The 12,025-nt window shown below is 49.5% G+C and overlaps 1 protein-coding gene across 8 annotated transcripts in view; it reads right to left on the bottom strand.

Moving 5' to 3' along the window:
* HTR2C (5-hydroxytryptamine receptor 2C) overlaps positions 1-12,025 on the bottom strand; it is a 250,560-nt gene that overhangs the window by 19,851 nt on the left and 218,684 nt on the right. For all 8 annotated transcript variants that reach the window (XM_053274334.1, XM_053274337.1, XM_053274333.1 and 5 more), the window contains one exon: positions 9,985-10,638. In XM_053274334.1, the coding sequence (XP_053130309.1) occupies positions 9,985-10,369 (385 nt within the window). In that variant the 5' untranslated portion in view covers positions 10,370-10,638. The remainder of the gene's footprint in view (positions 1-9,984; positions 10,639-12,025) is intronic.

Genomic DNA, 12,025 nt, shown 5'->3' with positions numbered 1-12,025 from the left:
TATAAACTAGAGAATGGCACGGAGATTTGGGAATCTCCTCCTCTGACTTGGCTGGCAAATGCGCACCACCCTCTTTTTCCTGTGACAAATCCAGCAACTAACTTGGCACTGATTGTGAGGACTGGTAGAGAGACCAGCTCCGAAGCGGCAAAAAGGATATTACAGCTGATAATTTCCGAGAATACCACAAAAGCCAGTGAGAAGGGAAAACACAAGCTGTGTGTGACGCCGCGAGTCAGCAAAACACTTGGAAGCAGAAATCTGGAATTTGGAAGTGTTGCATCTGTTGCTTGAGAGAAAATGAGAGGCTGGGAGTGCTTTGGAAATGAGGGGCAACTAGCACAAAGAGAAATCATAATTAAGACTACGCAAAGGTGAGGGGGCTTGTGCACTGACTGCTATGGGCACCCACTGAACGCAGCAAGGAAAATATCCGTAGATATGGAAGACCAAGCACAAACAGTCCTATAGGTCTGGAGTTCTCAAACTTGGTGGACTACAACTCCCATCATCCCTTTTGGCCATTGTGGCTGGGGATGATGGGAGTTGTCAGGCTTGCAGGGACGAGAGCTGATCTTGTGGGAACAAGCATGAATGGTCCCCTTTGCTAAGCAGGGTCCATTCTGGTTTGAATTTGAATGGGAGACTACATGCATGGGCACGACATCCCTTAGGGGATGGGACCACTCCGGGAAGAGCATCTGCATGCAAAAGGTTCCAAGTCCCCTGCAGGCAGCATCTCCAAGACAGGTCTGAGAGTCCTGCCTACAACCTTGGAGAAGCCGCTGCCAGTCTGTGTAGACAATACTGAGCTAGACGGACCCATGGTCTAACTCAGTATATGGCAGCTTCCTATGTTCCTATCCTGCCCTCCTCTGCAAGCATTTGATGAGTTCTGTTTACTGACACCCTGCCAAACCTAATAACCCACCCCCAAGGTGTCTTTCTCTCCCCCCACCCCGCACACACACAAATTATATGAGGGCTTGCTCATTAACCTTTCCCTCTGCCTCCACTCTTGGAAGGGAAAGGAATAGCCGGGAGGTTTTCCTGGCAGTTATTAAGCACATCCACAGCTCCAAGGGAAGTGCATCTTCAAAAGGTTGATTTTGGTGCATGCTTTCCGAATATTTTTACAATGTTTAGAAATCTGGCAAAGTCAAACACAGAAGGGATAGGAAGAGTTGGGGGATTTTTCTTAGAATTGTTAAGAGCGGCTGTGGGGGGTGGTCCCCAGGTCCCCTAAGAGTTGGGGGATTTTTCTTAGAATTGTTAAGCACATCCACAGCTATTAGGGAAGTGCACTGTCAAAATTTTGGGAGCCTTGCTACATGCTGAATTTGGGGCACAAATTTGGGATATTTTTGCATTTTTCAGTAAATTGGCAGGCAAAATCATGGTGGAAATGATTGAAGGTATCAGGGTTGCAGATTCCGCCCTCACCCAAGAAGCCATTGAGGCCTTCCTCCCTCCTTTTACTGAGCTTCTCCAGGCCCCGCATCTCCCCCCAAAAGTGTCTTTCCTCCCCCACCCCCTGCAAATTTCAGTGAGCAGTTGCTCTTCAATCATTTTCTTCTCCTTTGGGAGTTGTGGCCCAACAACATCTGGGGACCCAAGTTTGAGAATCCCTGCTATAGGTGATCATAGGAACTGCACTGAAACAGAAAACTCCACCAAGTCAAAAACGGTATTCCTGTACATCTAAGCTGCATTCATACCTGCACAAAAACTATGCTAGCTCCTCACACATTATGCTTCTAGGCGTACACTGGAAATACTTTGAATGCCTCTCTAAATATTTAAGATGTGAATATGGTACATAACATACAGGTATGCTTACACAGGAACATAGGAAGCTGCCTTCTACTGAGTCAGACCATTGGTCCATCTAGTTCAATATTGTCTACATGAACTGGCAGCAGCTTCTCCAAGATCATAGGCAGGATTCTCTCTCAGCCCTATCTTGGAGATGCTGCCAGGGAGGGAACTTGGAACCTAGATGCTCTTCCCAGAGTGGCCCCATCCCCTAAGGGGAATATCTTACAGTGCTCACACACATCTCCCATTCAAAAGCAAACCAGGGCAGACCTTGCTCAGCAAAGGGGTCAATTCATGCTTGCTACCACAAGAACAGCTCTCCTCCCACTTCACTGTGCTGAGAACCACATAGAGAAAGTGTGGTGTCTGAGAAAAATGATTTTTAGAATCATTTTATAAATGGTTTTTATAATCGGAGCCTTTGGAGTCAGGTGGTATATAACTTAAACAAACACATAAATAATGCTTAATTACATTAGTACGTAATTAATTATTTATGAAAATAATATTTGTGGGTCTTACATTAAAAATATTAGGGGAGGGGGATTTAATACAGACACCCCGGCTGATTTCAAATGTGACTCCAGCAAGTGACAATAAACAGTTAATTTTTAATCTACCTCTCCCCGCAATTCACCGTTACTAATTAACACACTTATTTAATTAGTCCTTTAGGAATTGCACGCTCCAAAAAAAATTTGAGGCTCTCAGATGTAAGTTGTCCATTAGTGCAAGCCTCTCTCTTTTTTCAATCAAAAAGGTTAACGGATAAATGTTTCCGAGCGCAGCTGTTAAATTGGCAAGGGCTGGACTGATTCCATTCCTGATCGCCGTAACGGGCGGCTGTCCCTGCCTGACACAATCGGACCATTTTAGCATTATTAGAACAGGGAGGGAAGGAGGAGCCATTTGAGGAGATCAGAGCATCCGAGCAGTGCTTGTTGTGAAAAATGCGTAATTGGCTTCATTAGACTCAACTGGAGGAAATTGGATTCCCTCTGTAAAGTGGTTTAGCGCTGGGCATGTGGGAAGCTAACTGGGATGATGGCTTTGGAGCTAGGGGAGGTGAGAACAAGCTGGGAGAAGAGGAACCCTGGGAGAAGAGGCAGGCCTCCATGAACGATTCATCCTTGTTAAGAGTTTTGTAGCCCTTCCAAAGCAAGAGCCACCTAATGGCGCAGCGGGAGAGATGGCTTGACTAACAAACCAGAGGTTGCCGGTTCAAATCCCCACTGGTAACACCTATATTGGGTTGCCGCAATCTAGGAAGATGCTGAAAGGCATAATCTCATACTGCATAGGAGATGGCATTGGTAAACCCCATCTGTATTCTACCAAAGACAGCCACAGGGCTCTTTGGTCACAAGTCGACACTAATTTGACAGCACACTTTACTTTTCTCTAGGCAAAATGCTCTACAGTTCTAGTGCATTTCTTTTCCCAACCCTGCTGGGAGGTAGGTCACTTTGCCCTAGCTTCCTTTGGAAGACAGGGAGCTGCTTTATACTGAGTCAGACCATTGGTCTATCTAGCTCAGTATTGTCTTCACAGACTGGCAGCAGCTTCTTCAAGGTTGCAGGCAGGAAACTCTCTCAACCCTTTCTTGGAAAAACCAGGGAGGGAACTTGGAACCTTCTGCTCTTCCCAGAGCAGCTCCATCCCGAGAGGAATGTCTTACAGTGCTCACGCACAGGTTGTCTCTCATTCAAATGCAAATAGTGCAGACCCTGCTTAGCTAAGGGGAAAAGTCATTCTTGCTACCAGAAGACCAGCTCTCCTCTCCATGTAGGAGTCTCTCCCAGCCCTACTTGGAGATGCTGCCAGCGATTGAACCTGGGACCTTCTGCATGCTAAGGGGATGCTCTGCATGACTGATCCCCTGTCACTGTCACAAACATCTTTCCCTTATTACACAAGGCTTCATAGAAACATAAGAAGTTGTCACCTACTGTGTCAGACTGTTCATCCAATATGCTCAGTACACTGACTGGCAGCAGCTCTCCAAGGCTATAGGCAGGGGTCTCTCTCAGCCCCATCTGGATATGCTGCCAGGGACGGAACCTGGGACTTTCTGTATGCAAGGCGAACAATAAACCACTGAGCTACAGCTCCATCCCATATGAAGCTGCCTTATACAGAGTTCATTGGCCTTGCTCAGTATTGTCTACACTGACTGGCAGCAGCTCTCCATGGTTTCAAGCAGGAGTCTCTCCCAGCCCTAGCTGGAGATCTGCCAGGGATTGAGCCTGGGACCTTGTGCATGCAAGAATATTCTACCACCACTGAGCTAAGGTCTCATGCCCTAAGCAGAATATTTGGCAGTGAGCACTTGCATGTAGTCTCCCATCCAAATGCAAACCAAGGCAGACCCTGCTTAGCATAGGAGGCAATTCATTCTTGCTACCACAAGACCAGTTCTCCTCCCTTGTGTGGTAAGGCATGGAACCAAGGTTGGTGTATGCTACCCCCCTTTTTGAGTCCTAATCCTTGATTAATACTTCAATTCAGTCAGGAAACCCACAGGGCTGCTCAACTTTGATCCTCCTACAGATGCTGGCCTACAACTCCCATAATCCCTGGCCATTGTGAGTAGAGATTATTTCATGATTTATTTATTACATTTATATACTGCTCCATCCAAACGGTTCCAGGCAGTGCACAGCAGCAACACTAAAACCCATGAATCAATCATTTAAAAACAATCCTTGCAAAACAATTTAAAAACAGTTTAAAACCATTAACAATTAGAACATTTAAATCAGTTTAAAAACCCTGGAAGGTCAGGCCAAACAAATTGGTTTTAAGGGCTCTCCTGAAGGCCAACAATGAATGCAAGCTACGGATTTCTTCTGGGAATACATTCCACAGCCCCGGAGCCGCTTACAGAGAAGGCCCACCTCTGCTTCCCCACTGGATGTACCAGTGGTAACTGGAGACAGACATCCTTAGATGACCTTAACGGGCGGTGGGGATCATGCAGAAGAAGGCACTCTCTAAGTTAACCCGGACCTAAGCTGTTAAGGGCTTTAAAGGTAATAACCAGCACTTTGTATTTTGTCTAGAAACATATCGGCAGCCAGTGCAACTGTTTTAAAACAGTCTCTCCAGGTTACCCCAGAGACCAGTCTGGCTGCCGCATTTTAAACTAACTGAAGTTTCTAAACTTCGCACAAAGGCAGCATCCTCCATTCCAGAGGAGAATTGAACTAACAGCCATTGAACTAACAGTAAAAGCTCCTGGTAGGACTGGGAGAGACCCCTACCTGAAACTTTGGAGAAGCTGCTGCCAGTCAGTGAGGCCATTCACACAATCAAAAACTGTCCCCTACCCGAGTTTGGGAGCTGTGTGTGATCCCAGTTTTGGGATGTGTGGAAGCAAGGCAAGAGGCAAACCTGGGTAGAAGTGACTGGGTGGAAGCAAGGGAGGAGGCAAACCTGGGTAGCTTTTCCTCCTCCCTTGCTTCCGCACAACCAAAATACGTTTGGGAGCACACACAGCTCCCAAAGCCAGGCAGAACACAGTTTTTGATTGTGTGAATGACCTCTGAGTAGACCGGGGTGGGCAAACTTGGCCTTTGAGATGTTGTTGGACTACAATTCCCATCTTGCCTGGCCACAATAAACTGTGGTACAGGATGCTGGGAGTTGTAGTCCAAAAACAGCTGGAAGGCCAGCTTTGCCCACCTCTGGTGTAGACGAGATTGAGCTAGAAGGACCAAGGATCTGACTCAGCCTCCGATGTCCCTATGAAGAATGACAATCCCAGTAAATCGCACTAACAACATATTAAGGAGTCCAAAGGGGGAAAGAGGGATGGGGTTAAGAAATGGGGTCAGCTGGAGCACAGAAAATCTATTCCATTTGCTAAGGATATGAGCCTGCCACAGCACTGAAACCAGAGCCAGGATTTCAAGTCCTTCCTTCGCCAGCTCCCCTTATTGTCCCATATGGGGCGGTGGAGGCAGGGGAGGTTTGGGGAAATGAGGGCACAGCGGACCCCCCCCCGCCGCCCTGCCTGACCTCCGTGCCTTCCCATTTCAAAGCCAAACAGTATGAGCGAAGGGGTCAGAACAGGCAGGCTGCCTGCCTTTTGAAGAAACCTTTCATTTTGCTTCAGCTCTGAACGTTGGCTCCTGCTGTTCCTCCTGACAGAAATATCCGGGCCCTCTCCTACCGAAAAGGTGAGGGTTAGGAAAGAAGATGTCAACCTACTTTCGTATACTGACTCAAAGAGAGGGGGGGAGGGAGGGGGGAGAGGGAGAGAAGCGTGGGATGAAAGATGAAGAAGATGGGGGGGGGGCTCGAAGAGGATACCAAAAAACAAACTGCAACTTTTAAAAGGTGAGAAGCCATTCTGCAAGTCAGGGATGTAGCTATAATTTTTTGGATGGGGTCAAAGAACCCGCACCCCCCCCGGCTGCTCTGGGGAGGGGCAGCTCCTGAGGGCCCCCAGCTCCACCCCTCCCTATTTTCTTCATTATCTCCCTCACTCTAAGGGGCTGCCAGAGAGAGGGGCAAACACAGGTCCCTTCTCCCCTCGCTACGCCCCTGCTGCAAGGCAAAAGTTCACGAGGAAGTTTTCCGGACAACCTGCTTTTAAGGTGTGGCCCCAGTATAGGGACTCTTCTGACGGAGAAAGCCACAGTTCCATGGGGAAGGGCTGTGCTTGGGGGCCGAGCCCCTCCTTTGCAGGCCGAAGGTCCTGGGTTCCCATGCCGAAGGCACTGGCAATATGAACGGCACCCTGCTGGCAGCGTAGGGGCCGTGGGGTCACAACGCAGGCAGTGTGGGAGCACACTTCAGAGATCCGTTGCGACCCCATTGCAGGGTCTCATCGGGAAGGGGGCCCAGCAGGAGGAGCCCCCTGTGGCTTGGAGGCAGATCGGACTTTGGAGCCAACCACTTTTGCAATCCCCAGGTGGGCAGGAGCCTCAAGTGTTCCCTTCTTGGAACAGCAGGACACCACCAAGGAGGAGGAGAGTGGGCTGCAAGAGAAGCTGAACTCCAGAACACCATGGCAACACGGGCACTCCATGGGGGCTTTCTTGGCATTCTACAGTTCTTTTCTTTGAACAGCAAACCCTTGAAAGCTGCCTTTGGAAGCCAAGTTCCCCCCAAAGCCGTTTGTCAGGTGGCCCCGGGGGCTGGGCTTAGAGAAACACGAGGGGAAGGTCCCCCAGAGGGCTTGCACTGGGAGCCATTGGTCAGTTCTCTGGATCCAAGGGGGGCTCTCTGGGGAGTCCTTGGGTTGGAGGAGGAGAAGGGGGCAATGTCATGCCAGGCAACATCCTGGCCATGAGGGGAGTTGAGAGAAGACGACAGAGAACGCCACAGTGCAGCCAGGAGTGTCGGAATTCACAGGAACATAGCAAGCTGCCTTCTACTGAGTCAGACCCTTGGTGCCTCTAGCTCAGTATTGTCTACACTGACTGGCAGCAGCTCTCCAAGGTTGCAAGCAGGAGACTCTCCCAGCCCTACCAGGAGATGCTGCCAGGGACTGAACCTGGTACCTTCTGCATGCAAGCATGCAGATCAGTGTTCCCTCTAACAGGCATCCCCAGCTGTTGTTGACTACAACTCCCATAATCCCCAGCCAAAGGTCACTGCAGCTGGGGATGCTGGGAGTTGTAGTGAATGACAGCTGGGAATTCCTGTTAGAGGGAACGCTGATGCAGATGCTCTTCCACTGAGATATGGCCGCCATCCCCTAAGGGGAATATCTTACAGTGCTCACATGTAGTCTCCCATCCAAATGCAAACCATGGCAGGCCCTGCTTAGCAAAGAGAAGAATTCATGCTTTGTCTCACAAGACCAGGTCCCTCCTCAGAGTCATAGGCGGACCTTGCTTAGCAAAGGGACACTTTATGCTTGCTGTCGCTACCACAAAGTCTTCTCCTCCACTTCTTGGGTACACACACACGACACAAGTAATCTGTGCAACGCTGGGAAGCTGCCTGCTGAGTCAGATCTGTGGTCCATCTAGCTCAACATGACCTACCTTGGCTGGCAGTGGTTATTCAGGATCTCCAGAACTGAAAACTGCTTGTCGACTGGAGGTACTAAGGGCTGAACTTGCAACCGTCTGCATGCAAAGCAGATGCTGTGTTACTGATCTATGACCCTTTCCCTTTAAAATTCAACATATGGATGAGTTCAGGTGCCGTACACTAAGTCAGAGGCCACCGAATGGTGCAGCGGGGAAGTAACTTGCCTAGGGAGCCAGAGGTTGCCGGTTCGAATCCCGCTGGTATGTTTCGCAGACTATGGGAAACTCCTAAATCAGGCAGCAACGATATAGGAAGATGCTGAAAGGCATCATCTCATGCTGCATGGGAGGAGGCAATGGTAAGCCCCTCCTAGATTCTACTAAAGAAAACCGCAGGTCTCTGTGGTTGCCAGGAGTCGACAGCAACTCAACAGCACACATTATCTTTACACTAAGTCAGACCAAGAACACTGGTCCATCTAGCTCAGTATTGTCTACTTTGGCTCGCAGAAGTTCTCCAAGCCTCAGGCAGAGAGAGCATAGGATTTTCCCCAGCTCTGCTACTTGACAGCCTTCAACTAGAGACACTGGGGATTGAACCTGCCACTCTCAGCATGCAGAGCAGGTACTCTAGTCTGCAACAGTGTTCCCTCTAATTTTCTTCATCTGTGTGCGGAATGAGTTTTGTTCTGGGCGGCAGTATCAAGACAGTGTGCACGTACATGCATTCAAAGTGAGACCTTCCTGATCAAGCCTGAGAATAGGTTTAGTTAATCTAAAAATCAACTAAAAATTAATGAAAATTAACATTCAGTTAATCTAGAATTAACTGAATGGACATCAAAAAAGGGTGTGAGCACGCACGCACGGACACACACACACACACAGACAATAGTGGGAGCCCTGTTCTGCAAGCTTTCCTTTTAAACTTGAACATATATAGCTAACCTACTAACTGAGTAACGACACACGTCCACCTCGCTCTTCATTGTCTTGCTCTGACTGGCACCAGTTCTTCAAGGCCTCAAGTGGAGTAGGATCTCTCTCAGCACCTGCAGCCTGGAATTCTCTTAGCTGGAGATGGCAAGGGGGAACCTAAAAGGGAACCTTCTGCATGCAAGATACAGTCCCTCCCCAATATGTGTAAATATATGATTGCACATGTACACAAGAAGGCACTTTTGTTGACCTGCCAAAACTAGGGACCATACAGGGCTAAGAGGCCCAAAACGAAGAAATCCCCCGTGTCAGACCAATGCATAAAAGTCTGAAGAATACAATGGACTATATATGTCTCATTAAACCTCTTTATAGGACTCTCTAGCGAGAATGCCTAGACAAACCATCATACAATGTTTATTTTTACTGTTTATAGTGTTGTGAATATTTCACTATGTTGTTTTTGATTTATGTACTATAATGTTTTTAGTTTATACTTATGCTTTTGGCATCTTCAGGGGAAGCAATTGTCTTCATGATGGTTTGTCTAGGCACTTTTGTTGATCTGCCTTGTCACCTTTCATGAGATTTATGGCAAAGGGCCATTGCTGGAGGCCCCAAACCAAGATGCTCCACCTAATACACAAGGCAGCTGGTGTGGTGGGTACCATCTGTGGGGATGAATAGTCATTGTGGCTTTTGACAAGGCCGGCACCCCTAGAGGTGGAAAAGAGGTGATAGCATTGAGATACTTTCAGCTGTCCGTGTGTTCTCATGCTTTCATTGTGGAGGAGAGCTGGTCTGGTGGTAGCAAGCATGACTTGTCCCCTTAGCTAAGCAGGGTCCGCCCTGGTTGCATACGAATGGGAGACTTGATGTGTGAGCACTGTAAGATATTCCCCTCCGGGGATGGAGCCACTCTGGGAAGAGCATCTAGGTTCCAAGTTCCCTCCCTAGCATCTCCAAGTTAGGGCTGAGAGAGATTCCTGCCTGCAACTTTGGAGAAGCCGCTGCCTGTATAGACAATACTGAGTTTGATGGACCAATAGTCTGACTCAGTATATGGCAGCTTCCTATGTTGTTCCTATGTCTCCTGAGATGGTACCAATAGCCAACATTTCTGGGCCTGGTTCATGAGCCTTCATCTGTTCTCCAAAAGAAGATCAGAGGAGGAGTCAACAAGAGCACCACAGGGGAGGTGTTGGGAAGCTTGAACTAAACAAGGAGGTGAAGAACTTACCGTAGAGAATGGTGATGAGGGACACCGGCATGACGAGGATCCCCACCAACATGTCTGCCACTGCCAAAGACATCAGAAAGTAGTTAGTCGCATTTTGGAGCTTCTTCTCCAAGGAGACCGCCATGATGACCAAAATGTTCCCTCCAATGGTCAGCAGGATGATGATCAAGATGAGGAGGGCCGGCCAGTTCTTCTCCCTGATGGACTTGCGAGAGACTTCGGCCCCCTCGGAGACATTCAGAGGGTCAGACGTCGGCGAACTCTGATTCAGAGTCAGATTGTGGCTGAGCGGCCAGGCCATCAGACCGCCGTGCAGGCTGAAGTCCAGCGTGACAGACACTGTTGTAAGGCCAACGAGGACTCCAGCCCCATTGATGGCGCTCATCCTTCGCAGCCGAGGTTCCCCGGTCCTCAAAAGCGCCTCCCCGTAAATCCCTTTTTCAAATGGAAGAAGGTCCAGGGCGACAACTGGATCTCACGGCCCCAGGGCCACCAAGGTGCTTGACCTTCCATAGCGGGTGGAAGCTGGTGGAAGTCAGAGTGGCGTTCTTCTGGGATGCCGTGAAGGTGGGGCCCGGCGGCTTGAGGGGGGCAATGGGCAAGAGGAAACAGAGCCTTGGCAGCAGCATGCAGCTCATACTCAAGGCGAGCATCCTGCAAGGGAAAGAGAGAAGCACCTTCAGTTTTGCAGCACAGCCAATGGAGGGCTGGACCACCTGTGTTCCTCCTGCATGTGGCCCACCAGCCAGGTATTCCCAGCCTGCCAAGCAATCCCACTCCCCTCTCTTGGCAATTCTGGCCAGGCAGCAAAAACAAGAGGCTTATCATTCCTCTCGGTTCAGCTTGGTGGGTCAGGATTGCTGAAGAATCCTGTAAGGTTGCTCCAGTGACCCTGTAAACCGAGTCACGGAAACAGGAAGCTGTCAGACCATTGGTCCCACTTTGGCCTCATCCAGCAGGGCCCTTCTGATATTTTGACATCCTTAAAGGGTATTACTTGCATCTCAGTCAGGACTAAAGGCTGTTATATTAACAGGAGACAGATTGGGGGCCAAAGAAGCCTTTGGTGTGGGGGGAAGGGGGTGTTGTTTCTGATGCAACATAAGATGCTGCCATATACTGAGTCAGACCATTGGTCTATCCAGCTCAATATTGTCTGCACAGACTGGCAGCGGCTTCTCCAAGGTTGCAGTCAGGAGTTTCTCTCAGCCCTATCTTGGAGATGCCAGGGAGGGAACTTGGAACCTTCTGCATGCAAGCAGGCAGGTGCTCTTCCCAGAGCAGCCCCATCCCCTGAGGGGAAATATCTTACAGTGCTCAGACATCTAGTTTGCCATCCAAATGCAAACCAGGGTGGACCCTGCTTAGCAAATACATGCTTGCTACCACAAGGCCAGCTCTCCTCCTATAGACTCCCAGATGTAAACATCAAGGTAGGAGGAGGGGAGAGTGATCATGAGGGAGCCAGGAGTTGGCTAGGGCAAGCACAAACAACCCACATTCTGCCCCAAGTACGTTATCGAGGGTGGATGGAAAGTCAGCCTACCCAGCTCCCAACTCCCACACAACCATCACTCTCCCCTCCTTCTAACTTGATCTTTGCAAACACACGACCAGCCATCAGGCGCACGTGGATCTCCTACCCTGGGGGCTCCCCCTTCCATGTTCAGGGCCAAGCGAACAGCCCTCCTGTGTTTCCAAGGGTGACTCCAAATGGGAAGAGAGCTGGTCTTGTGGTAGCAAGCATGACTTGTCCCCTTTGCTAACAGGGTTTGCCCTGGTTTGCATTTGAATGGGAGACTACATGTGTGAGCACTGTAAGGTACTCCCCTTTGGGGATGGGGCCGTTCTGGGAAGAGCATCTGCATGCTTGCATGCAGAAGATTCCAAGGTCCCTGGTCTGCCAGGCCACACAGAGGCCCATTGCGCAGGCACAGTGGCCTCCAAAATGGCTGCCACACTGGGTGGGGGAAGGCCCAAATGGGCCGGTTTTGAACAGAAGCTAAGCAGGGGGAGGGGGGAACCGCTGCTGACCCCCCAC

The sequence above is a fragment of the Hemicordylus capensis genome, chromosome 11 (genome assembly GCF_027244095.1).
Source record: "Hemicordylus capensis ecotype Gifberg chromosome 11, rHemCap1.1.pri, whole genome shotgun sequence".
NCBI lineage: Eukaryota > Metazoa > Chordata > Lepidosauria > Squamata > Cordylidae > Hemicordylus > Hemicordylus capensis.
This window is presented reverse-complemented; position numbering and strand designations above follow the sequence as displayed.